This window comes from Fibroporia radiculosa (genome assembly GCF_000313525.1).
Source record: "Fibroporia radiculosa TFFH 294 genomic supercontigs, scaffold1256, whole genome shotgun sequence".
Taxonomy (NCBI): domain Eukaryota; kingdom Fungi; phylum Basidiomycota; class Agaricomycetes; order Polyporales; family Fibroporiaceae; genus Fibroporia; species Fibroporia radiculosa.
This window is the reverse complement of record NW_012133278.1, coordinates 34,086-61,157: the sequence shown is the minus strand read 5'-3', so window position 1 is coordinate 61,157 and position 27,072 is coordinate 34,086. Positions and strand designations below refer to the sequence as shown.

General features: G+C 48.7%; 9 protein-coding genes across 9 annotated transcripts; 5 read left to right on the top strand and 4 right to left on the bottom strand.

Annotated features, from left to right (window-relative positions):
- Positions 1-407: 407 nt before the first annotated feature.
- On the bottom strand, positions 408-4,588 carry FIBRA_02445 (uncharacterized protein; the record flags this gene model as incomplete). Its single annotated transcript, XM_012324308.1, has 17 exons — positions 408-518; positions 576-607; positions 658-725; positions 772-824; positions 873-1,049; positions 1,101-1,171; positions 1,231-1,361; positions 1,418-1,532; positions 1,591-1,870; positions 1,928-1,997; positions 2,049-2,210; positions 2,267-2,368; positions 2,415-2,600; positions 2,652-2,698; positions 2,754-3,701; positions 3,759-4,181; positions 4,232-4,588. The coding sequence occupies 17 exons, from the start codon at positions 4,586-4,588 to the stop codon at positions 408-410; spliced, it is 3,333 nt and encodes a 1,110-aa protein (XP_012179698.1).
- Positions 4,589-4,869: 281 nt separating this feature from the next.
- FIBRA_02444 (uncharacterized protein) lies at positions 4,870-6,896 on the bottom strand (the record flags this gene model as incomplete). The annotated part of the gene is made up of 9 exons (XM_012324307.1): positions 4,870-4,926; positions 4,977-5,057; positions 5,110-5,132; positions 5,194-5,434; positions 5,482-5,849; positions 5,905-6,124; positions 6,175-6,273; positions 6,330-6,458; positions 6,579-6,896. 9 exons carry the CDS (start codon positions 6,894-6,896, stop codon positions 4,870-4,872), a joined length of 1,536 nt encoding a protein of 511 aa, XP_012179697.1.
- Positions 6,897-7,530: 634 nt separating this feature from the next.
- FIBRA_02443 (uncharacterized protein) lies at positions 7,531-8,690 on the top strand (the record flags this gene model as incomplete). The annotated part of the gene is made up of 3 exons (XM_012324306.1): positions 7,531-7,823; positions 7,876-8,088; positions 8,138-8,690. 3 exons carry the CDS (start codon positions 7,531-7,533, stop codon positions 8,688-8,690), a joined length of 1,059 nt encoding a protein of 352 aa, XP_012179696.1.
- A 400-nt stretch (positions 8,691-9,090) lies between these two features.
- Positions 9,091-10,064, top strand: FIBRA_02442 (uncharacterized protein; the record flags this gene model as incomplete). Its single annotated transcript, XM_012324305.1, has 7 exons — positions 9,091-9,245; positions 9,302-9,454; positions 9,505-9,569; positions 9,637-9,703; positions 9,754-9,808; positions 9,862-9,915; positions 9,972-10,064. 7 exons carry the CDS (start codon positions 9,091-9,093, stop codon positions 10,062-10,064), a joined length of 642 nt encoding a protein of 213 aa, XP_012179695.1.
- A 1,954-nt stretch (positions 10,065-12,018) lies between these two features.
- On the top strand, positions 12,019-14,154 carry FIBRA_02441 (uncharacterized protein; the record flags this gene model as incomplete). The annotated part of the gene is made up of 3 exons (XM_012324304.1): positions 12,019-12,325; positions 12,386-12,908; positions 12,963-14,154. 3 exons carry the CDS (start codon positions 12,019-12,021, stop codon positions 14,152-14,154), a joined length of 2,022 nt encoding a protein of 673 aa, XP_012179694.1.
- A 271-nt stretch (positions 14,155-14,425) lies between these two features.
- FIBRA_02440 (uncharacterized protein) lies at positions 14,426-17,808 on the bottom strand (the record flags this gene model as incomplete). The annotated part of the gene is made up of 10 exons (XM_012324303.1): positions 14,426-14,587; positions 14,641-15,113; positions 15,164-15,282; positions 15,330-15,336; positions 15,388-16,624; positions 16,696-16,906; positions 16,960-17,031; positions 17,082-17,291; positions 17,346-17,455; positions 17,509-17,808. The coding sequence occupies 10 exons, from the start codon at positions 17,806-17,808 to the stop codon at positions 14,426-14,428; spliced, it is 2,901 nt and encodes a 966-aa protein (XP_012179693.1).
- Positions 17,809-18,137: 329 nt separating this feature from the next.
- Positions 18,138-20,012, top strand: FIBRA_02439 (uncharacterized protein; the record flags this gene model as incomplete). Its single annotated transcript, XM_012324302.1, has 4 exons — positions 18,138-18,434; positions 18,510-18,652; positions 18,703-19,726; positions 19,779-20,012. The coding sequence occupies 4 exons, from the start codon at positions 18,138-18,140 to the stop codon at positions 20,010-20,012; spliced, it is 1,698 nt and encodes a 565-aa protein (XP_012179692.1).
- Positions 20,013-22,943: 2,931 nt separating this feature from the next.
- On the top strand, positions 22,944-24,578 carry FIBRA_02438 (uncharacterized protein; the record flags this gene model as incomplete). The annotated part of the gene is made up of 4 exons (XM_012324301.1): positions 22,944-23,108; positions 23,160-23,291; positions 23,344-24,387; positions 24,447-24,578. The coding sequence occupies 4 exons, from the start codon at positions 22,944-22,946 to the stop codon at positions 24,576-24,578; spliced, it is 1,473 nt and encodes a 490-aa protein (XP_012179691.1).
- An 835-nt stretch (positions 24,579-25,413) lies between these two features.
- On the bottom strand, positions 25,414-26,947 carry FIBRA_02437 (uncharacterized protein; the record flags this gene model as incomplete). Its single annotated transcript, XM_012324300.1, has 2 exons — positions 25,414-26,515; positions 26,718-26,947. The coding sequence occupies 2 exons, from the start codon at positions 26,945-26,947 to the stop codon at positions 25,414-25,416; spliced, it is 1,332 nt and encodes a 443-aa protein (XP_012179690.1).
- Between the last annotated feature and the right edge of the window lie 125 nt (positions 26,948-27,072).

Sequence of the window (27,072 nt, the reverse complement as noted above, 5' to 3'; positions counted from 1 at the left end):
TTGTCTATCTCCATCGATCGTTACACATGTTCTCATCTACGTATACGTGTCTTGCACTGTCTGGTACCCTTTTTGCACTTGTTACTGATGTTTATGCATCTCCATCGCCTAGTCATTATCGCTGCATCATGATATCCCTCGCATTCATTGATTTATCCGCACTCTCAGTCCTCTATGATTGAGCTGAGAAGGGCGCAGTGCAAACCAGAACTAAGTTCATATAGCTGATCCATGTACTTATCATTTATTGTTTATAGCTATGCGACTTGTGCATAATCCATGAATGCTACGGAAGTTTCTATATCTACATATCAAGGGATAATACAGATACATATACATTGCAAGGCTTCTTGCATAACCAGATGGCCACGATAGCTTGAATCACGATATTCACGCATTTATGAGATCTATAGAGCGTCAGGAGAAAGATCACCAAGAGTGTTCAAGTCGGCAGCGCTGTAAGCACTATGAAGAGAGTGCGTTTCATCGCCATATTCAGACTGTGTGTCAATGTGTTCCTAAATTGAAGGTAGAATGAGTATTTGTAGTATGTCCTGGAGTAAAGAAGACCATACATCAAAGTAATGGTGTGCAAGGCTACGGGGAGCTGCAGGAGACGCATGAGCCAATCGAAAGCTGTACGAGATTCGAGCTCACTTTTCGGTGTCCTAGGAAGTCGGCAGGTCGCCCCACTTTGCAGGATATGGTAAGCAACGAGACCGGACCTGCACAGGATAAACATCTAATTTGTACCCGCGCGAGCACACTTACCACCCAGTCTGATGAGAAGCACCCAAACCACGGCCGTCATCCGCATGGAAGTACTGCAGCAGTATGAAAATCTTGTGGTATACACGACCAGATTGGCGTACCTCATGAAACCAGACATAATCTCTGAAGTGAGAGTCATGGTCGAGTTTAGGGTTACCACCATTGGCTGCACGTCTGCCTTCGACATCACGCCCGAAAATATGGATGATTCTATGTTGAATCTCCTCGGCAACTTCCACCAAGTTCATATATTCGCCGCTGCCAGTCGGGCATTCGATCTAGGCGCAATAAAATCAGCCATCGAACACGGTAAAAACAGTCAAATTTACTTGTAGCTCATCGCCATAGTATTGATAAAATCTCTGGAGGCTTTCTATCAGTAAAAAATTAACCGCCAACCCTACGCACGGCACATATCAATGGTCAGAGCAATACACAGCGTTTCAAATTCGTGCGTACAGATTGGACCCCTCCAATTTGAATTTCCCCCGAACATGCCAGACTTTGAATCCCCAGGCCAATAATTCACTTCATAGTGTTCGCCATGAACGTCCATTCCCCAAGGTTGATCTTTGTGCTTTTTGGACAGTCTGGCCAGATTTATAAGTACAAGCGTAAGAGAGGTCCACAGTAGTGGGATACGCACGAACGAATGCCATGTTCGCTGAAGAACTCGTCCTCGTCAAGCATTTTCTCCAAGATACGGATTAAGCGATCTTTACTCGCAAGCGCCAAGAGCCTCCGCTCTCCACGTCCCTTCACTATAGTGACACCGACACAGATGAAAATCGAATGCATATTGAATTAACTCGAGCAAACCTTTTATATTAGCCATATTTCTTGCCGAGAGCTCAGGCCTATTGTCAATAAACCACTCTAGACGCTTCTTGAAACCCGGGAAGCGGTTAATGGTTGCTGGTTCTAAGACGAGGGTGGCATAAAGAGGTATAAGACCGACAAGACTGCGGACTGGCAATTGCATGGATGAGCCTGAGTCGAATTGAATTACGTCATAGTAAAGGCCATCTTCTTCGCTCCAGAGATTGAATTCATTGTCGCCCTGGCGATACGTCATCGCATCAGCAATGAAAATGAAATGCTAAGACATTATCATCAGCTATTAACGAATGTAAACAATGATTGCCGGTACGCTAACCTCGAAAAACTTGGAAGCGATGTCTTCATAGACTGAGTTGTGCTTTGCTAACTCCAAGGCAATATTCATCCTGCGGTGGAGCATGTCAGCACCAAACACACACACAAATTGAAAGGCCCACATGTTAAGGCAGTAAAAGGCCATCCAAGCAGTGCCATCTGCTTGGCGTAACACACCACCGGTAGGTAACGGTTCCGAACGATTGAAAATACCAATGTTGTCTAAACCGAGGAAGCCGCCTTCAAAGACGTTGTTGCCACCTTGGTCTTTACGATTTACCCACCTAGAGCAAATGCCTCTTAGGCGAGATTTCCCATACCCGTGTAGGACAAGACGCACCATGTGAAATTTAGCAACAATTTTTGGAAAACACGCTCGAGGAATTGGATGTCCTCCTTCCCGTACAATTTTCTCTCGATCTTGAAGACGCGGAAAGTGGCCCTATAAAGGGTTATTTTTTATTCAAAAGACGAAGAGTCGAGCCTACCAGGCATGAACAGGCGGATTCACATCACTGAAATTCCATTCATACGCTGGGATCTGACCATCGGGCTTCATGTACCACTCGCGCGTGAGTAGATCGAGCTGTTTTTTGGCGAACGCGGGGTCAACAATGGCGAGCGGTATACAATGAAATGCTGTATCCCAAGCCGCGAAAAACGGATATTCCCATCTAGAAGAGCAAGGTATAAAGAAAGCGAATGATAGAACGTGGAAAGCTCACTTGTCGGGCATAGACAAGATGTCCGCGATGTACATATGCTTCCATTCCTATGTATTCATCACTTGTCAGCAGTGATTTCTGCGATATGAAAACCTGACTTACCTTGTTCCTAACGAACTTACGTTCAGGAGGTGGTGGTGGCTGCGCGGGATCTCCTTGCATCCAGTCATGCTGGATAAACTGATAGAATTGCTTCGTCCAAAGCATGCCACCTAGAGCTTGCCTCATGATCTGCTTCAAATCGTCCGTCATGGGGCCCATAACCAATTGGTTGTAAAATTCATCTGCTTCCTGCCTACGCTCCTCAATCGCATCGTCAAATACCCCTTCGTCTTCAATACTTGGATCCTGGCCTGGCTTACGCTTCGTTAATTTGAGCCTCACGACGGCACAACCACCACGTGCGGGAACATTCTCAAAGACGTAGTGTGCCGCAGATTTTGTACCTCGTTGTTCAGGGTTCACGAATGATGGCGTCTGCGGGAATGGGGTACGCGGGCCCTCTTCTTCTTCTGAACTTGATGCTTCTGCTGCATCCACGGTCTCTCTGAATTGCGTCTCGCGAGAGGCGGTTCCAGTATGGATTTTGGTAGCAAAGAAGCCGGGATGGTTACCATCCGAAGCAGGAGGACGATGGGCAGAGATGATATGATCATGAAAGGCATCCTTGACGAAAGGTGTCTCGTTCTGCCCACCGTACAGCCGATGAAAATTGGTATTGTTTTCTGTGAAAAGCAACTCTGGTTCCACAGTATCAGAATCATCACCTTCCGGTGCATCGTTGTCAAGAACGGGAGATCCGTTTGCGTTGACCGGCGGCGGCGAGGGAAGACAATATAGGTAGAACTTGCCGAGAGTCGGATGCACTGCGGTAACAACGCTATTGCCAGCAGCTGACATCACTGGCATTTTCGGCTTCTCATTCGGCCAAGACCAGTAGTTGGTAAACCAAAATTGTGGGATGATGTGTAGTGTGGCCGGGTCGGGACCACGATTGTATGAGGTTATACGAACATAGATGCTATCGGGATCTTGTTCGTCCTTAGCATACTGTAAATTGCATAAATCAATTTTGATAGTTCCATGTAGCAGCCAAATGAGACCTACCTCAAGGAACACATCCCAATATCGATCGTCATCATATACGTCTGTGTCTAAAATTTCAAACTCGGAGACATTCCGATCCCGATGCATGTTTTCCTCCACTAGTTCCTCGTAAGGATATGCTTTTTGAGGATATTTGTATAAGAACTTCATATAAGAATGGGTTGGAGTCGAGTCAAGATAGTAATACAGCTCTTTGACATCTTCGCCATGGTTTCCCTGGTGGCCAGTGACCCCAAATAGGCGCTCCTTAAGAATGCGATCCTGGCCATTCCACAGCGAGAGAGACAGGTTGAGGCGCTGGTGATTATCTGAGATACCAGCGATTCCATCCTCGCCCCATCTATAAGCGCGCGATCGCGCGTGTTCGTGAGGAAAGTGACTCCAGGCGTCTCCATTAGCAGAGTAATCTTCTCGGACAGTCGCCTGATTGTGCGTTATTGCAGGCAATCAAATTGTGGGGGGATAGCACGCACCCACTGCCTGTCACTGACGTACGGACCCCACCGCTTCCAGTGTGCCTCCTTGCGAGCATCCTGATTGAGGCGATACCGTTCTGTACCATGATATTCGGAACCAAGCTGCTCTGCAAGCCTAGTGCGGAAAGACGGTAGAACCTCGTCGCGATTGTTTTGCTTCGGAGACGAGGACTCGCCTTTAGAATCAGCCTTAGATAGTTTGGGAGGCAGGGCAAGCTGGGGAGGCGCAGAGGAAGGCTTTGGGATGCTAATGGTAAGAGCAGGATCTGACGACGAGCGAGAAGAGGCGAGATCGTTTGCGTTGTCATTCTCGCCTCTGAAGATCTTTCCTTGGATTTTCTTTGACTGAGACATGAGAGAGATCGTGGGCGGACAAAACCAACGTTGCGCACAGACGCCCACAGTGCTCGCGTCCGTCAAGCTTCAAGTCGCAGACGTCATCGCGTGGGGTCAGGCTTCACGTGATCGAATGAGAGCAACGACTGAGACATAATGGTGAAGGAAAACAGATATGTACAGATCGTTATCTTCCAAGAACGAGAGTCGCACCGAGACACAGGTCACTAGCCACAGCAGCCATCATCGACGTTCCAGCCAGCGCGATTCCTTTTTGTGCTTAAATCTGCGCACTCTGATTATCCTCGCCTATGCGGGAGTAGCAGGAGTGGACCCTCCACGAGCCTCGTGGAATCCTTTCGAGACAATCAGGACTGATCAAAGCATGTATCTGGAGAACACTCACCTCGACCACGACCTCTTCCCCCCCTACCGCGATGCTCACCTTCCCCACCCCTCCATTCACCATTCGACTTCCCACGATGACCTAATGAACAAATCAGTCTAGGCAAAAAGACCTTGTAGAACGGGATTATTACCTCCCCTGTCTCCGCGATAGCCACTTCGATAGCCACCTCGATCTCCACCTCGCCCTCGGAAGCCACCTCGCTCACTTCGCTCACCCCGGAAGCCACCTCTCCCCCGCCCACGACCCCGTGCGTGAGAGAATCCATCGTCGTCGCGGGCAATTGCGTGCTGCCCATTCAAACGCGCTCCATTAGCAACTGGCGTTGAAGGTACCGAACTGTTGGGCACAGAAATATCTGGCTTTCCGAATTCTGCATGAAGACTGCCAATTGAAGGCAATCCTCCTTCGTCTTCGTCTGCCCAATTGATGGCGCCATCCCCCACAGACTCAATGGCCTGCAAACCAATGAGAAATTGCAGAATCTATTGCAGAGACGACTTACCTCAGTAATTGTCGTCACACTGACCGCTTCTTGCACAATACGCTGACTATTTGCTTCCGTCTCGACCAGAGCTTCAACGATCTCTACTTCGGTAGAAGGTTCGGCCGACAATTGACTGTCCAAATCATCTCTTTGAGGCCGTTCAGCACTATCAGATTCTGGTGTTTGAGATTCAAGTTCATCCTCCTGCATGAAGTGGAAACTGCCCGAGCTAGCTAGAACTGGAGGGAGGCCCGTAACACCGACGTCAACTTGACTAGTTTCTTCGATCACACGGTCCACCGTGTCAGTATCCTGAACCTCCTCAACAGGCGTTATCACCGGGAGAAGACTTAAGAACAGCTGTACGATGTCGTGAAGGCGGGAATCTAAAATAGGCCATTAGCTAGACCATATGACTAAGATCAATCTCAGAATACACACATGGGACATCACGATAGACCCCCTCCCCAGATAAAAAGCCACTGATAAAATCCATTCTGCTGTCACTGTCATCCCCGACTAAGGTGTCGGCTGCAGAATAAATGGCAGCGCCTTCGGGTCCATCCAAATCTAAGGCCATCACCGCAGGATTTCCAGAAGCCATCCTATCTCGCAAACGCAATAAGTGCAGCATGTTAGCAGATTTTCGCCGTTGAGCAACCTAGGGACTTGAATAAATACAAGCAGCAGCGGATAAGGATCCAAGATCACCTCCGCTTCGACCACTGCTTCAAGCAGCCTCTGCCGTTCAGCTTCGATGGCTTCCGCTTGTTTTACTGCGTATTCCTGCGCAACCTCTGCTTCATGAACCTGATATGACTTCTTAAAAGGCGGCTTGTCAGACATTGACACTTCTCTGGACTAACCGAGATTGCCTTCTTGACTTCCTCGAGTTCTTTACGCACTGCTTCAAGGCCAGGAAGCGTTTTGAGTAGGCGCTTCTGATCGTCATTCAGTTTTTCAGGTGGCTCCGACGAATAAATCTCAATCCTCGTCTAGTTATGACAGTCAGATATGGCATCACACAACACACATGGACTTGGATAGACATAAGCAAGTGATCATTTTCGGGAAGAACGCTACTCCTTGACAGCAAACATAACATTCGTACTCACTATTTTCTTTTGAATTGCTTTCAGCCGCTTGCTGAGCATTTCAATTATAGGACTTGGCTTTTGAGAACCTTCCTCCACCGGGGTCTGAGCTTCATCTTGCTGGGCAACAAGCTCCACCGCAGCAACACTCTCCTTCACGCCGGACTCTATCGGTGCTGCCTCAGGAGTTATGACGTCCGGCATGGATTCATCGACGACACTTGGCTCTGCTGATTTTGCTTTCGTCGCCTTGCGTTTTTTCTTCTGTAACTTGGATTGGGGAGCGGGCGGGGGCGCACCGGGAACAATGCGCAGAGCAGACGACTGCGGTTCAGACATGACGCTGTTTTAACTTGGGATCAGTGATGTTTGAACTCGTGAAGGGATGCACGAGAGTTTGCCAGTTGGGAGTGGTTGATGAGTGGATGTAGAAAGTTGGGGAAGACTACGAAAGTTCAAGGTCGTCATTCGGTTCGGCGGGTTGGTTTCCCACGGCACATGCTCATAGACTTGGCGGATATCGGTCTATGCACGGTGGGTATCTGGCCGCACATTGTATATACTAGTTCTGCATACCCCATTCCATACTCTGAGCACCACCCGCATCCGATACATCAGTGCTACAGGCGAATCGCGTGATGGCGACTACGACCTGAGCTATATCGATTGTATATCGTCTTGATGACTTGCAGCTACGCTATAGTGTTGTGCCCACTGCCAGTGGCACTCATTTGACAAGACATTGTAAGTGGGCCAAATGCAATACATGGATGCGTACCACTCCGTGCCGACTGCTTTAAAAATCCGGGTGCGTATGGGTTTTGACACATAGGCTGATACACAACGCACAGATGCTGCGATATTGTTGCCGACCCTCAGCTCAGATCGTAAGGAATGTCAGCCGCCATTACCTTGATATTGAGGTGAACAAATTATGCTGCAAAGCGCACCCCACGAACGATCGACTCCGTCAATGGCGCTGAATGGAGATTTCAGCTCAAATCGACATGGCGCAGCGGGCCAAGAAGACTATGAAATTCTGATCCGTCACCCAGAGCTATCATTTGACGATGCCAATATCGCTGTTGTCGCTGGGCATCAGTATTTTCTTGTTCACAAAGGACTGTTGTGCCACCATTCGGCCACCATCAGACATTCCCTGCGATCTCCACGCGTGGACATAGGCCGACTGTTGGAGGGGCGCCCTGCTCTTATTTTGCACGATTCTCCAGAAGAGTTGGCCCACTTTCTTCGAGCGTTGTATGGGTATGTTTTCATGAGTTAGACTTATGAATACTCGCACTGAGACACAGCACAGATTTTGCCTCAATATGGAAGATATCGATTTCCGTACTGCATCAGCTCTACTCAGAATGTCGACAAAGTATAACGTGGAACACCTACGAAAGGAGGTCCTCCGCGTGTTGGCGCTTTCATGGCCTATCACACTGGGGCTATGGGAGACCAGGGAACAAAATGCAACTAGTGCTAGTGGTGTGTATGCACCACGTCCAGCACTTCCTCATCCTATGTAAGTTCATGATGTAGTCCTCTTTGATTTTGTTAACGATCAACCTAAGCGTAATAATCGAATTAGCTCGAGAAGTCAACGCACCAGAATTGCTCCCTTCCGCGTTTTACGATTTATCTCGCTATCTTCCGAGTCAGATTGTCACTGGTTACGTCGATCTCATACGTGGAACAGCTCACCAACTGGCAACAGAAGACCTATTACGGGTATTACGCGGGAAGGAACAAGCCGCGCGCTTCTTTTCTACATTCATCGTGAACGAAATCGAAGGCCGGACACCATCAGAGGCTTGCTGTCGACAACACGCTCCAAATCCGAACGGTCAGCGTGCTTGTCAAATTGCCTTTGAAGCCATCAACTTTGAATTAATACGCGACGTAAACGGTATGGTATGTAACCGCAACTCGGATCCTTTGTTCGCGATCTCCGACAGTTTTATGATGCAAACTCGCGACGACCTTCCTGGCGTAGAGAACATGGCCGTGTATAGAGCTTGTGAGGTTTGTCGACTAGAGTACGGCACCGTGGTCGAGGCACTGCGGCAAGAGTTCTGGAGGAAGATTCCGGAATGGTTCGAACTGGAAATATCTGTTTGGGGCTGAATGTCGAATCCTGGATGCGGCTACGTTAACTAGGTATAGTGTTCTCGTTTTGGTTTTGTCGTATGCCTATCATAATTGCATTTTAAGCGGGTCTTTGAACTTTGTACCTGCCACAGGACACGGGCAAGTGGCGCCCTGGGTCACGAGCCTGCGTCGCGCGACGTGCCAGTCGCAGGCTTGGCATCATTGAGTGCATATAGTCTCCTTCAACACTTACCTAGCTTGATCGCCTCACTTCAGTCTCCACTTAGTGCAGCTGAGATCAAAAGCTTTCAAATCTTGCACTTTCACCTTGTCGTACTGACGCGCATATATAGCTAGACTGACGTCGCATTTGGCCGCCTTGTTCACCGTCTATATACGTCTCAAAGGCAACCACTTTGATTTGGTTCCATTCGAGATGTTCGTGGATGCCAGCATCGATACGCTATTGGACTTTGATTCCGAAGTGGAAGAGTTTGCACCGGAATACTCACAAACGGCAACGTTTGACAAGTCCCGACCCAGTACTGACAGCGTGACACCCGAAGAGGATGAAGATGGTACAAATGCAACGTAGTTTTTCCTCTTTTAATCCAACTTACTCATGCTGAATATTCATCACTTCATAGAAAGGAGGCAACTCAACCTTTGGAGGCTCTTGTTTTGTCTTTCATGTCACAGCTGTCAGAAGCACTAGTGGTTTCTAAAAGAGCGACGAGGAGCAACAAGAGTAAGAATGTTGTAATCGAATTAGTAAATCGTAGAAGGATTTCTTCGAATGGGTGTGTTTACAAGGTATTGTATAACGCCAATTTAATGAGAGGTTCCCTAGCACCCCGGCTGTTCGTGTCTTGAGGTATCCTCAGAGGACTAGAGGGAGTAGCGCAAAGTCTATTGGTACGTGCATATTCATTGCACGGTCTCAAATTATCTAGCTCATCTTAGCTATGAATGTTCTATACAGCCCAACTGTTCAAAGTCATGGATTTGGCGCACAATGCTATTGCCGAGGCAGTTCCCATTACCAAACGGTACAATTGTTGTTCTAATATTCGCCTGATCGTCTATATGTTTCTCGTAGCGATATTTATTACCACGACGTGAAACTGTTCAAGTCGCAAGCCGTTGTTGATAAAGTTCGTCCCTCGCTTTCTTCAACAACTTTTGAAATGAAGGATGCGTATGATAGTTAATTGAGGATTTGGCCGCTACCTTTGATATAAGAAGAGGCGACCTGTTCATTGTACGTCACTGAATGGGCTTCAGAAATTTTTGTGAAAATGCTTATTATTTTTATAGCGTGCTTCCTCCAAGGGACTTGTGTCCGGGTCTCAGCTACGTATCCACTTGAAGCACGGAGATACTGCTTCCACTAGTGATACCGAAGTGTGATTTCTATGCAATGCTTCCTGCCCTCTTTGACGCTTACCGTCATTAAGTGCACTCTGATACCTTCCTCTGATGACATTGCTTCGTTCGAGGTCACAGAAGCCCTCACATGGGTCCTAATTGTTGAAAAAGAAGTTTGGACGTCCATTTTATTTCCTCGTTCCTCGTTTCACAATATAATCTCTGTAGGCCGTCTTCAACACCCTGTGTAGGCATGAATTTTCTCGGCACCCGTGCTTACCTGGACGTGGGATAATAATTACGGTGACTTCTGCCCACTTCTCTCTGGTCAGATCAGCTCACCCGCTCCAGGGAAAGGGCTATCCTGATTTAGCCACCAGAGAGCTCGTCAAGACCCTTGCAGACAACCTGCCCGCTAGGTTTGTTACTGATGCACCTGAATCCTCTTTAAATTCCAATAGTCGAATCTTATCAGGATTCCGATTGTTGCCCTTGTCGATGGCGATGCATATGGTATTGACATACTTTCTGTATACAAGCACGGGAGTATAAGTATGCATTACGACAAGGACAATCTATCCGCGGATCGAGTTGAATGGTTAGGAATACGAACCAGTGAATTGGCGTCGTAAGTTTGTTATCACAGCTGGACTATCCACGCTAGACAAACCCCCACTAGGCTGGGTATAGGAAGAGAGGCGCTAATACCCATTACAAAACATGATGAGAAAAAGGCCATTCATAATGCGTACCGTACAATGGTGTCTTTATTGAAGTTATTTTATACAGGCTTTGACAATGCTCCGCCGTCCAGAATTAGCCCAGGAGTGGCGGTATGTCGTTCTGTTATAATGCTGCTCGAATTATTATGTACAGTTGACTCATTGATACAGACGCGAACTACAGTACATGCTTCATAATCGTCGGAAAGCAGAAATCGAGATTCTTTCTAGTGCACCACTTCCTATGCTGCTTGCAGAAGACTCCAAACCAATGCCCAGTCTCATTCGTTATCTTATTGATAAGATTTCCGAGTCTGTTGCAGGCTGCGTATGACATCGATTTGTATGTTTCTGGATCTGGGGCCTTTGTCTGTAGCGGAATCTGTTACGTATGCATGCCAGTATTCATCCTTCCCATTCAGTAATTCTTTAATCCTGTATTACGGGCAGTTGTTCGAATCAAATACACTATTTGGAAGTGAATATCCAAGTGTGAATGTATTTTGAGCAGCAATATCTATGAGTGCGTAATATGCTACTGTAAGGAGGAATGTGAGACATGTACCATCATAGTATTCCATAGCATGCGGGAGAGAATGCATGGTAGTATTGTCTATCTATGATGGTAGAGAGCAGCGTTGAAGGTTTGTATAGTACTGTATAGGCGTACCAGTAGAGATCTGTGGCCCAAGGAAAATAAAAGGATCTGTCGAAAACGACATTACGTCGCTATTTGTTAGAGGTAATTAAGTCAGTGTGAGGTCAAACAGTCAACTCGTTGAGCAGAAAACAGGCAGTACATAGAGACCAGACGGCAATATGGGAGGGAATCACGTATGAGCCCGCGTTCTGAGCCTGAGGGATCACTGTAGTTGTGGTCATAGTCAATGGCATAAAATTGGATAGAGAATCCATGCTAGGTGAGCCGCCGCTTTAGCAGAAAATGCGCGGGTCTAAGACAGCATAGAAGCTTGTATTGATTAGAATCAATCTGGCTGTAACAAGAAGTCAGCTCAGACAGACGGCTCTAAGTTCATGTCCTTAGGTGGGCAACCCCGCCACTGTTCGTAGGGAGATTCGGACAGGGTGGCGTTGAAACGCGGCCATGTGATGTCGATCGCGTTTATCACATGATGTTGACGCGTCTGCGCGTTGAGCCGGCGGAGTGTTAAACCGCGTCAACTCCGCCTGCATATACACACTCCCTCTTGTCTTGTCAAGCCCTTAGCGACTTCGTCGACCCACCGTTAGGCGTTGATCGGCTCTGTGCGACTATGCAGCAACCACGTACAACACGAAGCTCAGTACTCGGCAAGCGTCCTCATCAGTCGCCTTCCGAGCCAGCAACACCGTCCACGTCGGAGTGTCCATCGTCTCCAGCACAGCTGCCCTTCACGCCCGATTCCACTCCAAATCCCAAACGCCTTCGGGTATCCCCTGCTGTGGTAGACGGAGATGGTAATAAGGAAAATGTACCCCCCTTCCTAGTCGAGATCCTAGGGACTCCTACTTCTATAAGATCGCCTCGTACGCTGCGGCGGAATAGCACAGAAACTGCTATCAACGCTCGCCTGCGAACGAGTAAGTCGTTCCTTCTAGTCGGACAGTTATAATGTGCTAATCCCCTAATTATGCGTGCAGTTCGTCGGTATTCTTCAACATCAAGTCTCGCCGTCGCACCCGAAACCCCAGCCACTGCTTTCAATCACCTCTCCCTTTTTACACCGCCACCTACGCCACCCTCAGTTCTTCTACCTCTCCATGTGAGAGTCCGGGCTCTTCTTCGCCCGACATGTAATGGTGGCTCAGGCATGGCTGGCCGAGAAGCTGAGCTCGATATCGTTCGCAATTTCTTGCACGACTTTTCTCAGTGTGACATGGATATTGAGTCCACTTGGTCTGCACTCTACATATCGGGGTCGCCCGGTACAGGCAAGACTGCACTGGTCAACACCGCGTTAGATGCTTTCCGCTCGCAGGCTAATCGAGACGGCATAATCATTATGTCTGTGAATTGCATGGCCCTTACCAATCTAGATGCAGTCTGGGATAGATTAGCGGAAGGCTTGCAGGTTGACAAACGACACTCTCGGAAAGGTAAAAAGTCTCGTCAATCTTCTCGTCAATGCGTGGAGGCATTACTCGTGGAGCACAAAACAAAGTGGTATGTCTGCTATCTCCGTGCCATATGTTGTACTAAAAATCTCGAATCTGCCAGTGTCATCGTGCTTGATGAACTTGATCACATAGCTTCGAATTCGCAATCCCTTGCTTCCATATTTTCTTTAGCTCAATCACACAAATCGCAATTGCGGCTCATTGGCATCGCAAATACACACACCTTGACGTCGTCATCTACTGCCTTCACCCTAGAGTCGACTAAGGGCGTTGAAACCTTACATTTTGCCCCATACGCATCGGAGCAATTGCTCAGCATTTTAACAGACCGCCTCGACCCGCTAACTAATGATGCGGCTTGTGCTGGGAGGATGAAGAAGTTCATACCCCTTCCCTCGATGACGCTTCTTGCCAAGAAAATCGCTGCACACACAGGGGATGTTCGTGCAGCCTTTGAGGTTCTACGGAATGCTATCGATCTGGCTGTTACATCTAGCAAAACGCCTGACATGCTGGATAGTCCTGATCCCACAATTACCCCTTCACACATACTTTCCGCGTTCAAGGCTTTCGCATCCGTAAATACCACTCCCCGTCCAAAGAATATCGACGGGACAGGATCTGTCTATATGTCGGGAACATCTGATGGTGGCTTAGTGACAAAGGTGCGAGAGCTTGGGCTGCACTCGCGTCTTGGTCTTCTCGCCATGATGCTGGCTCGGCAACGGATCGACATGGGGCTGGCAATCTCTGGCTCTTCAGTATCCTCGACGGTATCCCCTCGATCGCCCATCAAACGGTCACACTCGGCTGTTCCGTCTTCGTCCCGCAAGACTTTGGATATGGATATCACGCAGCTGCATGCATTCTATTCGTCAATTCTGACTCGCGGCGATGGTTCCCTTTTTACACCTGTCTCTCGGAGCGAATTTGGAGATCTCTTAGGCGTAATGGAAACAGTCGGTTTGGTTAGCTTGACTTCAAGCTCCAATAGCTTACCGGGTACGCCGTCAAGAAGGCGAACATTTCGCCGCACTGCTTCAGTTACCAATGGCAGTAGTTCCGCCAGCGGGCACGAAGTTCGCTTCGTGGATGGCATACGGATGGAGGAAATAACTCGTGGGCTGGGGATTTCGCACCCGGATACTCCAGCTAACATCCCCAATGACGTACGCGAGGAGGAAGTGCGTGCGATCTGGAATAGGGAGAACGCGAGGATGGCGCGCGAAGCGAAGGCAACTGTAACCCGTCAGGAGAGGGACGACACATTCTCGGGAGCTTTAGAGAACTGACAACGCTCGAAGATAGCTGTAATATTCCCTTGGGCTCCTCATTTTTGCCATTTCACACATCACATTCTGCGTCAATGCTTGCTGTATCATTCTCATCGACTATTATATACTTCTGATCAGTGCTCATCGTCGGATGCCTATGGAGTGCCATCACTTGTAGCTATGCATTGCCAATTTGTTCGTTATGTCGCATTGTGGAAATACATCAATACGGACTCGTGTAAAGCTCACTTTAGCCTAATTGAGTAACAAGGTGCATGAGATTGATGGCTCACAGGGCATCCCACCAGTCCGTCGTGTCCAGTCTCGTCAGCAAGTCATGCCAATAACGAGAGGGATCACCTAGGTTGTTCGATAAGTGTGGTTCAGGTGGGCCAGCTGGCAGATGAGAATACCCAGAGCCTTTCTGAACTAATGCCTTCAATACTTTCACCTGGTGTGTTTTTCAATAAAGAAACGAGGACTACATGACATCAACCATCTCACCAAGGTTGAGATCCGATTCCTGAAGCGATTCCAAACATTTTCCAGTGCAACTGCGGCTCGATACTCGGGCAGGCGATCCATGTAACGCTCTCCGGCAAGGATGCCAAATTCCACCACAATATCTAAACAACCGCGCAGCAGGTCCCCAACCGACTTCTGACCAGAGCGCAGTAGACAGGCACTCAGTATATCATCCATCATTTGAGAATGACTTTCCGCCAAAGAGAAAACATCAGAGAATGCCGGTGAACGCGAAGGAGTCGCATCTTGTGATGGAGGTCGCAGTTTGTCCAAGAAGGCGTCGAATGTACCAGCGATAACCCTGTCGTAGAGGTAACTTGACAGTGACAGTACGAACGAATGCGTCACGAAGCGGAAATGAATAAGTAGTTCGTTCGAACGTGCCAAAGTAGGAAACAGCGGGTGGGATGCCTTGCGGGTCAGTCGAAAGATGGTCGCGATTACGCTATGGACTGGTACAACTTCAGCTGTGTCGTGATGAAAGAGTAGTCAAGATATATACCTCGCATTAGGCGTAATTGAAAGGCAAACATTCTGTGATATTTGGAGATAGTGCCGGGCGTAATCAACACGTCAAGTGGCTTTGGAGGTTGGTAGTCCAGATACAGAAAATCCAATGCTCTATAAATCATTAGTATGTCGTATGTCTTAAGAACAAGTGTACCGACTCAATCGCTAGAATCTGGTCAGCATCTATAGTTCTTTTGTCAAATCGAATGAACTCACACGATGGATCAAGCCAGGCTTCCTTCCCTGTCCCAGTCGGCAGGTCGCGTATGGCAAATCCGAGTCTATGTTCGGCCTCTCTTATGACTCGCGTTATAGTCCCTTCACCGAATTGTCGACGGAGCGACTTTTTGAAAGCGTCCTCAAGGGTATCAATGATGACGGTTCGAAGATGGAAACGCAAGTCGGCACCACCAGGCGGCCAGATGTCCCCATTTGTCAAATTTGGAGATAGACCCACTGCCCAGCGCTGGGATCCGTGGTCAATTGCTTGTGCTGAGGTAGAATTTGAACTAGGATGCCCCCGTGAAGTCTGCGGATTATCGTCTGAATCAGAAAATAAGGCTGCACTAAGTCGGACCTTGAATGAGTGTGAAGTAAGCAATAGATAGGATCGTAGGAGAACGAGGTGGAGCCGAAAGTTTAAATGTGTCGAGGAGAGAAACAGAGAGACTAATGCCCCAGATAAGGAGTCGGCATGTTCAGCCAGTGGTAAAAAGACAAGGTCTGTAAGATGTGATAGCGTCGGAGTCAGTGCGGGTAATGAACGAGGGAAATTTTCGACAAATAGATGTATTTGCGAAGAGGCGGTCATCGTTGAGCTCGTCGCCGTTGATTGAATATGTGTACCAGGCAGCCCATCGAACACGGCGAATTGCTGCAAGGCTTCCATGTAAGCCCTGGATACTCCAAAGTCCGTGTCAGAACTGAGCGCCGTAGGAGCTTGGGATTTATATTCGCGTTTGGGGCGCGACAGGCCATCGGCCCATGCAGCTGAAATTTCATCCTCTCTCCATATCCAACCAATGGTACGGTGATTGTGTACATCACGGAATAACGCGTGATTGGGATCTGCCTGCTGAAGGAGCTTAAGTGATCTTCTGGCCCGAGAAAGTGCATCCACGAGCCCAGGTTTCATGAACGAGGGAGGGATTTCCTGATTCTTGCTATCTTGGCATGAACCATAGTCTATGTCGCTATGATGATCACTGTAAGTGAATGGAGACGCGAAATTATCGCCATCTAGGATACCGACAGCAGATGCTCCGGTTTCAGAGCGCCTTGTTGATACATATCCAACTGATTTGCACGCCTCGAGAAAGAAGTCTTCTGAGCAGATAGTCAGGATATATGCAAGAATTGCTGCAACAAGTGGTGAAGATCGTCTTTCTAAGTAGATTCCCAGGCACTCGTAGACCCTAGACAATAGCCCTGGAGTAGAGTTCGGCGTTCTGGCCTGGCTGCTGTGAATAATTGGCTCATCCCAAGCGTTAGATCATACTGGATGTCAGCCAAAACATGACTCACCTGACCGCACAGAGAGAAGATCTCGTGCAATACTTCCTCTACTTCATTCAAGTCCATCCATATAGTCAGTAGCTTTGCAAGAGGTTCTGCAGAATGTCTCGCATCCTGCAAAGGCGACAGGCAGACATTAGTCATATAATGTCTGAGGTACATCAATATCGAAGACAACGCGTGATTAAAGGAATGAATGATCGGATATACTGGGACTGTCCTAGGGGCGTGAAGTCAGAGTTGCGTTCGCGCAACACATTATGAGTTACATACCTGCTTTTTTGATCGAGTGTATTTTCCAATCGACGGCTGAGTGTCCCAATATTCATAAATCGTTCGAGCAAGCTTCATCTCAAATTAGTTCGGCTTAGAAGCGCTGCAATCGAGTTATTGACCTAGAACTAATGGCCTCGTCTATCCCGGTTAAGACGATAACACCCTTCATTCCGCTGGGTATTCCTTTGAGTATGAATGTCTCCAATCTAGGATCCCATATATGCAATGCAGAGGATACTCCGAATAGCAATGATTTCAGTGATTGAAACAATGCCTCGGCATCCACATACAGCAGGCGCACCCTCGGATCTCGAAATGGCGGGCGAATGCTGACGAAAAATTTGAAGTTCGTGACAATATCTACGACTGATAAAACGACGTACTAGTATCGCACAGAAGCGAACGCTTGGCTGGTCTGTTGTGACAAGATTCCAGGAGAATTTTTTATTGTATTGAAAGGTAAACGAAGAGCATCCCATGACAAGATACAGGTCTACTCTTGAGTATATAAGTCAGAACATATAGACACGGACAATTACGGCGTACAGCGGCCGAGTGCTCCTGTGAAGTTGAGCGATCCCATGAATGTTCGCCTTGCTGCTGTACAACATCAGGACTAGCTCGAGCATTCTCACGGGAAATTGGTGATTCATGCGAGAAGGTGTTATCACTAGTGAGTCGCTTTGGCTTGTCAGATTCCCCAGCGAGAGAATCGAGGATAGGATTTGGTGGTGTCTTGGCTAAGCGCGGTATGAAGAATGTCGGGTGGATTTCAGGAATGGGGTGGATAGGAGGATATTCACTTCGTGGAGGAAGAATAAACGAATTCGATGTAAAGACCTCCATGTTTTACGATGTGGATCTCCACGGCCCAGCAAGACTCCAGTGAGAGTAGCCCGGAAGCAAACGGTCCGTTGTCACAAAATCGCGTGTTGTCACCAGTGACACTCAATGTGACAGACGCGTTTGTCACGAGCGTGTTGTTTAAGCTGATGACCGCCTCGCGGCCCTCGTCGTCCCTCAGGCTAATCTGCCTCCGCCGCCGTTGATCTTTCTTGCATAGCTGTACCCTATTGTCGGCCACGTTTTTCTTGATGACTGCTGTTTCCCGTAACCCATTTTCTATGAGACTGCATACCCAACATCAAGCACCGGCTATATCACCTCATCAGACCATGGTGCGCAAGGCGGCTGCTAGTAAAAGAGGCCGCTCGCCAGATCCTGCGAGAGAGGACACCATATCCCACGACACGAAACGCCTTAGGTCCAGTGCAGAATCCCCAGCTCCCACTCGCGATGAGACTAGAGAGGAGAAGAGGGAGCGTAGGCGCGTGGGACGGGAACAGGAGTTTAAGGTCAAATATCTGAATGCGTTTCCGAATTGGATTTTTTATTTCGATTTGGACACCCTGAACCCCGACGTGGTGGCCATGAGGGAAGGCTTGGAGCGGAGGGTGTCACACACGGGCGCGGTGAGCATCGTAGATATAGCTTAATACTCATTCTCGCTCATTGACACCGCATTGCAAATGCTCTGCATTCACTAGCGTGTCGAAGATTTTTTTTCCAAAGACATCACCCATCTTATCACGCTGGAGGCAGAGGACGCAGACAAGGAGAACGTATCTCGGCCCTCACAATCAGCGAATCCAGGTGGCCTACTCGGGAGCCCAATTCGACTTAGAGGACGGTGAGTTGCTATCTCATTATATTCGATCGTAGTTTGATGAACTTGAACAGAACTGGAAATGATGCGGCCAGTGCATCAATGGACAACCTGGCGAGGAAAGCTCACGCCTTTGGTATCAAAGTATGGAGCGCTGGGAAACTGGCTAGTGTGCTCGATCGCTGTCATGTTCCAGTAGCATTCAGCGCCACACCTACGTCACGTCCCATCTCTGCGCCAAAAGAGCGGTCTCTCACTCGTCTACTTGAAGATGAACGCATTCATGGTACTACTTCGGAACGCGATCCCACGCAGAAGAGACATGATTATAAGTACTTTTCAAAAGGTGTTTACTTCGTGCTCGTCGAGGACATGCGCCAAGAGCTTGCGACTATTGCGGCTGTAGAGTTCCCGCTATATAAAGGACGGGACGGGAAGGAGAGACCAAGTTGGCCTATCCTTTATTGTCACCCTAGGGCCAGGGGGCCATTTATACCCTATGACGAGAAAGAAGAACGGCGATGTGAAAAGATGGGTAAACTGGACCGTGAGCGGGCACGCGACCTGGCGAGACGAAAGGCAAGGCTTAGAGAGGAGGAGCGCAAGCGCCGGACGCAAGCTCAGATACAGGCAAAACAGCAGGATTTGCGTCGTTCTGTTTCCTTAAACAACCTACACCGTCGAACCATGTATCCCGACCCCGGCCTCGTGGACCTCGATGCAGATATTGGAGAGATGGACTCCCTCAATGCTTCTGGTTATCTCGCATCCGGTGCCTACATGGCCGCGTCGGGTAACAGTGTGGGGATTACGTCTACTACAGGAACGACCTCCACGGCAGGACGCCCCTCCAGGAACATCCAGCTACCAGTAGGTCTGAGAGGCAGGATTCAACAACAGGTGGTCACCTCGCGCAAGGTCGCTCCTGCGGGAGAGGACAAAGCGAATAGGATGGGTCCTCCTGCTACCATTCCCGGTAGGCAGAATATCCTCAGGAAGAGCAAAAGCACCAATACTCTCAGGCTGCCCAAGCGCGAGGAAGGAGTGAAACCTGGTTATTGTGAGAGCTGTAGAGTAAAATTTGAAGATTTCTCTCAGGTGAGTTCAGTGGTGTTTCTTAGAGCCGTTTCCTCACTGGGGAACATCGCAGCACATCAATGGGCGCAGACATCGGAAATTTGCGATTGACGACTCAAATTTTGTCTCGTTGGACTATGTGCTGGAGCGCGTGAGACGACGCACTCTGAGCGAAGTAGAGGAGGAGAGGAGACTTTGGTACTCTAAAATTGCTCAGAGCAAAGGACAGAAAAACGCTGAAGACGCAGCATTTTCACCGCATGACGATGTTCGATGGGACGAGTGGGTTGATGGTAGCGAAATGTGAGTTCAACATATCGTTCCTCTGGTGTAATGTTTCGGAGAGCCATGTTGCATAATGCGTGCCACCATTCATTTTATTGCCCTTACGTCGTCTTGTCGTCATCATATCTCATCTGCACTGTACCACCACACATATGGTTTACGAAACACCCACAACAGCATGCCACGTATATAGCTATATGGTCCACACTTGCACACACATTGTCATACAATATGCACACGTCACGCCAAGCGATTTGGATGAAAACAATATGTTGAGTCCGAATTCATCGTGTATATCGCAGATATAGACCGTTCCCCTTCCTTCACCTTCTTGATGATCGTTCACTTGACTGTCATGATCGGTTAGCAGAGTAGCATTTCCATTGACGGCCGGTCAATGCCATAGATTAAACTCGTTCGGCCGCCCGGCATCAACCTGTGATAAGTTCAGTATGATGCATCATGCTATTGAGGCTGATAACACCACAGCTGGCGATCAACTGACATAGCTGAGTCGGCAGTGGTAATTTACGGCGGCATGTGTTGATGAATACCGACTAATGTTCAAATATAGCCATTTGGAACAGCTGTACGCTTCTCTTCTAAATCCTCCTCTTCCGGTACGCTACAAGTAGGAAATGTATGTCATACAGCATAAAGAATTCAACGGGCAAACGAAACTCATGCTAGAGATATTGCGCTGCTATCAGCTTCTGTGCCATTCTGTACGAAGACCTTGAATGGCGATTCGATGTTGACAAAGGTTAATGAAGGAATATTCAGCGTTGGTCTAGTTTTACATACCCAAAATGATTGTCGCCAATGAGAGACTCAATACAAATCCTCCGATTTGGGAGAAGGTGACCGTACGGTCTCGTATCACTTCACCAATGGTTGGAGCTACTAATGGGCATTAGCACACATTCGACGCTGAAAGCCTCCACTTAAACAACACAATCCAATCTCACCAACAAAATTGATGACGAGGCGATCCTTATTGAGCCAAGTCGGATGAATTTGAGCCGGAGATAACGCTCGGTAGACCTCAGAGTATCATCGGGCTCAAAATTGGCTAAGGGGAATTACATTACTAAAGAGGCTTGCCATAACTATCGTTCGCACTATCGAGCGTGAAACCGGGATTGTTCGGTCCGTGAGGCCAAGGTACCCGAGCGTACCGCACTTCCGAGAGACAATTCCAATGTAGAGCAGTAGCGATGGCCGAGAATGCAACCATGTTCATCGAAAGTAGTGTGAAGTAAGTAGTGTGAAGTGAATAGATTGAAAGGGCACGGGGCACATTCGCTGAGGAAGAATGCACGTACGAGAGTCAGGGGAGCGTGGATATATATGATTTCATGCGACAACGCGAATTGTCAGACGTGCACATGGCATATAAGCAAGAAACCCACAGATGCCGGAGAAAGTGCATGATCGCCGTATAGAAGTAAAAAAAACCAGCATTTTCGAGAGGAAGGAGATCAAAACGAGGACTGTGCGGGAAGTTGATAAGTTATTCCTCAAAAAATGGTGAATGGTGACACATTCGTCTGAGATTATCGGGGGTAATCATAATTAGGTCTGATGAAGCTATTCCGGTCAAATTAGAGACAGAAGTCCCACTCAAGATTTGGAACGCTCACAAGAATTTGAAGCCAACTTCAGCAAGCGTAGAATATCTTCACGAACCAGTTACGGATGGCGGCGGTCACGGTATCTAGGAAATTCCCACGATTACGTCGTCTCGCCGAGTCTCGCAGGGAGATGTATGTACTCATGACATGAACAATCGAAGTTGCAATGGGACTAGAACTTGTCAAGTGTGAAGTAGGAGGCAGGATTGCGCCGGACGGCTAAGTACAGCATCTTTGATAAGATTAGCACCAGAGAAACAAATCGAGTGAATATAGACATATACATACAACGTATACAGACAGTCCAGCGGCCACCGACCAACTACTACCAGTATCCGCATGATATATCTCCAACTCAGCAGGGACGAGCCCATGACAGCACTGGTAATGAATCGCAAATTCGTCCACATTGCACCCTACATGGGCACCTGCAGACTGAACGCCAGCGGGCCATGATACTGTCGGACAGGATGCATTCCGCAGTGTTAAGCCTGCCCGTCAGCATCCTATTGCCAGCAGCTTGAGGAGCCAGATCAAATCTTGAGCAGAAGGGAGCAATGACTCGGAGGCCCAGACTTCATCCAAGGGAGAGAACGATGTGGTAGGACCGACATGTCTTCGAAACAGCCGCTGAGAACGAGCCTTATGTTGCACAATGAGCACGGCGATGCAGAGTCCATTGGGAATCGACAATCTTGCTAAACTGGTTTACATAAACAAACAGCATCGGCGGGGATGCCGAATTTGGCAACTAAGAATGTTCGGGAATCTCCGGCAGACACCAGCTACGTGGATCGCCTCAATGTCGCCATGGCCGCCTGAGGGCACGCTCCCGCTCTTCCTTGAGCATAAATCTTACTGCGAATACTCTCGTCGTATACCCACCAACTGGAGCTCTTGCTGAGCACACTCGTGCACAGGCAAGGGCAACTACAGGCGCGGTCCGCAATTCTTGCTGTGACAGCTGCTGTGACACAGTCACGCTTCTGAGTAGGTTCGATTCACGTTTCGCCAAATTTGGTTTCTTGTCAATACAAACCCACACGCGGTCGCCCAACGCGACAAAGTTCCTCGTAAGCGTTACTCATCCGTTTCCACTCTTTTTGGCCTCTGTTTTCTCTTCTCAGCCATCGTTTTGCGTTTTCAGATTTCTCTGTGTGCGTTGGCATCGTTGTGCTGAATAGACTCTTATCTCATCTCTGTCCAGGAACCCCTCGTCCAATTACTACCTACCTCGCCACGACTTGTTCCAACCACATTGTCTTTGTTACATAGTCCCTCTAAATCGCCATTTCATAATTCCTCTTCAAAGTACAATAATGGCCGATTCGCCCGATGGAACAGAGTCAGTAGGCGACTCCGGTGATGACGGACAGCTCACAATCCGAATCCCCAATCCAAAAGTCTATATGGCCCGGCAATCACAGTGGAAAGGGCGTAGGGGAAAGCCGCGGTGTGACCATTGTCGCCTAAACAATTTAAAGGTCCGTCTTCTACTTAATCTTCCTGCGGCGACTGCTTACACGCTGAATCAGTGTGACAGAGTTCTACCTACCTGTAATCACTGTGCGTGGGCGAATGGGCGCGAATGCAAGTATACGCCTTTACCCACGCCAGCCCATAGAGGTATTCCCAGATGCGACCGGTGTCGGATAAAGAACTTGAAGGTATGTAAGCATATTTTATTACCCTCCGAAATTAACACTCCCTGCGTCTCAGTGCGATAGGAATCTTCCAATCTGCAACCACTGTGCCGAAGAGAACGAAATCGATTGTAATTATACTCCAAAGAAACGACATAAGGTACCCTCAGATCATGCCACTACCAAAGACAGGCCAGTTGTGCCATATGCCGCGAAGACTGCGTCTTTTCTTGTGTCGGATGTCCCTAACGGAGAAGGAGAATCGGAGAATGGCGCGGGCACGAACGGCGCACCATCAGGTAGTCAGGTCTTCGAGAGTGAGATGCGGACCGAACCTCAGATCAAGCAATATTTTCCTCCAGGATCTCCCATACCTTTTGACGGCGATGTCCCCATTGATGCCGATACGGAACTATTTCAGCAAGTGGGTCCGGATGGTTCGACAACATGGGTCCGCAAAATAGCACTACCTCCTCTCGGTTCCAAAACACCTTCTAGCAGCAATTCAGCCGGGTACCACCGTCCCTTCGTTCTCGACACCGGTATGATTGTCACCACTCCTCATATTGACCCATGGACGCATCCCGCTTTCGCCCTCCTACCGAGCGTAATTGTCCAAACGCTGGCGGCAGTGAACGCCATCGAAATGCCTACCCGTCATGCTTTTGACGAGGCGCTCGTACGCTTCGTAGGTGGACTATCTCCAGAACTTCGCGAGACAGCAACGTTCCTCCTGGATGTTTACGCTGAGATCGCACATGCGGTATCGGAAGGCTCAGTAGCCACGCTGACACCCCGACTACAACTATGGACGACTTGTCATCATGCGCGGTCGGGCTCGCGCAAACATAACCTCGTTTTACTTCCTCGGGATGCATTTTACAGTATGCATAAATCTGACGAGGAGAAACTGAGGGCAAACTTTATCATTCAAACGGACGGAGAGGGGGAGCCCGTTAAACAGGATCAATTAATTGACGAGCGGCTGGGTTCAGTGGACCCAAGCGTGGTGTTTGAGCGGGTCCCTGTTCAGCCTCAAATTTACGATGTCTTGGTCTATACCCATCGACATCACGGGTCAGCGTCTACAATGCTCTCCGAAGCTAGACGGATTGGTATCGTGAGTGTATGATCTCCACCTCATAGTACTAATATCTAAAAAACCATCGTCATGTTAAGGCTACTATCACCTGGCCAATGGCTGAAATTTTTGTTCGATTATGCCCGCTATGCAAAATGCGGTCGAAAAGTGGCCCTCGCGGAGCCCCTGAAGAAGATCCTGGATTTCGACAGCAGCTCACGAAAAGATAACTGCTGCTTTACCATTTTTGATCAATCTACTGTTTGCATTTTGATATAACCATGTACTCGTTTACTCTGGGCTATCTACTTACGCGGTGCGATTGGTTTGGGATTTACTGTATCAATTGATGTCTATTGCTATCCTTCATTTCGTTCAAACTTCTGTGCTGTATATTAAATATTGATTACTGACTGATCCCTCCGCATTGCAGTACTTCGTAATGCTCTTTCCCCTTCCCCCGCATCCATGCTATGAGGTGTGCTCATTACTCGCGCTTTGTACGTACTTGCAGTCTCGTACATAGTCTCGTTAAATAATCAGGCAGAGGCTGCTGGTAGAAGAAAGTTTCGATTCGCCTAGAGGTGGGGGTAAACATTTGGGCGTGGGCTAGCGCTGCTAGTGACTAATGTTGGTGAGCAGCGAGGCAGTGTTCGCCATCATGATGTGGAGCCTCCATACCATTATAGTTGCCTTATACAGCAGCTTTTGATCGCGTCGTGGCAGCAGACACTGAATATTCTCAAGTGACTGCGGCTCTGGTGGATATGTTAAAGCCTGCCCTGACACCGAGACTAGCTAGAGACATCAATCATTGATATGCAAGTACACCCACTGGCACTAAACAGGAGGCTGAGAGTAAACTTGCGCCATTATTACGCACTGATGCGTGGGCTGAGCAAGAACATGCTACAAGACGATACTGGTATTCCTAGTCCAATACTGTCTTTAGATCTTTTGTAGTAGTGTTTATACTATAGATGCAGCAACGCGATCTGCGTGAGCAGGGGGCCCATCTCCGGGACGCAAACCAAGCGTACGTTATAAAATCCGGGGGACCATACATCATGATCGTAGTTCAAAAGTCGCGAAAGCTAGGTCATACCCGCCAAACTCGTAGTTAATCTTGTCGGTGCGTTTGTAAACTCCTCCGAAAGCAGGCGAGCCAGAGCATACTGGACCGTCAACCTCCTTGAGAGGTGTTATCAATGCGGCCTTGAAGGCACGCTGAGCAGCTTCAACGGCGCTCTCGCCGTCTTCCTCCTCCGCGGTGTTGTTGTCCTTGCTTGATACAAATAGCGTCAGCGTCAGCTTTCCTGGCTGGAAGATATTCACGACTCGTCGCACGAGCGTCTTCAAGTCTGGAATGCTCCGTGGCTCTCCGTTGGGAAGGGTAGGCAGTGGTACATTGCATTCGAAGCTGGCGTACGACCAATCAGGCTCCGGAGTAACGTGGATGCTGTAGTAGCCCTCTCCGCTACGAGCGGGCCCAGCGCCCGAGTCCTCCTTCCATCTAAGCAGTGCATTGGATGAATAGCCGCAGGGAATGAACGAGTACGCGTCAAGTGTCGTGAGTTCGGCCGGAAAGAGATCCGATATCCCCACGGAAGACGACAGTGCAATCGCTTGATCCAGTGGATTCAGTTGGGATATCTCGGAGACCAGCGAACTCGTCATGAACGGAGCGCAAGCCTTGGGAGAGAGCTGACTCATGAGGATTTCAATTGTGTAATCCTGAGAGATATCGCCAGGGGGCGACGTTGGCTGTGATTCCTCGGCTGTGTCGCGATCCAGGTCTGCTTCGGGAGGTTTCGTCGTGTAGGGGACGGAATTGCCGGATCTCAGCGCTGGATTCGCGCCAGCGTCTTCATCCGGGCTGGACATGTATAGCAGCCAATGATCTCCGTTGACTTTACCCACGGTGTACGCGGCACCATTGGGGAAGATTTGGTCTAGAAAATCGATTTCTGCTTTCCATTCCCTATGCGGCCCCACCTGCCGCTCGGGAAACATGAAAGCTTTGCGAGAGTAGAAGCAACGGTAGACGGAAGGCAGACATGCATGATCTTTAGCGATTTCCAGGATTCGAGGTAATCCTAGGAGGTTCAGAGTTGTTCCGCAAGTTTTGAGAATAAGGCGGTGGGGAGAGATGAAGAGAGATGATTCACTACATTGCATGCCGAGTATTAGCTGGTATGCTTTTGAGCAATGACAAGAAGATATAACAATAGCATTTGAACTTGGAGAGGAAGCGTAGGTAGTGCAGAAAGCCTCGGGACGAATGAGAAAAAAAGAGGGGAAGAGAGGAAGACCTCCAATCAGAGGACAGGGAAGGCTGCGCAAAACAGATAAAGAAGGGTACAGCTCACCTGAGGAGATAAGCATCCATCTCCATACCCTCGACGACGGAGAGGATCTTGCATTTGACGATGTCGAGCATTTCTGCCCACACTTCTCTAGGGACTTTTCTGAGACCTGGCTTGCCAACCGGAGAGACATGTGCATCGGGCACATCGGCGGGAGAGGGACAAAACCAGATCTCGAGTAATTTCTCGGGGCCCTCGAAGGGGCCGGTGGGCTGATCGTGGTCAGTGGCCATGAGGAACGGGGAGCAGGAATGCTATGGCGGAAGGGAGAGGAGGAAAGGACGGGCAGAGGTCGCGGGAGACATGAACAGAACGGGAGTGAGGGCGGACGGCGATGGGGGCAGTCTGCAAAACTTGG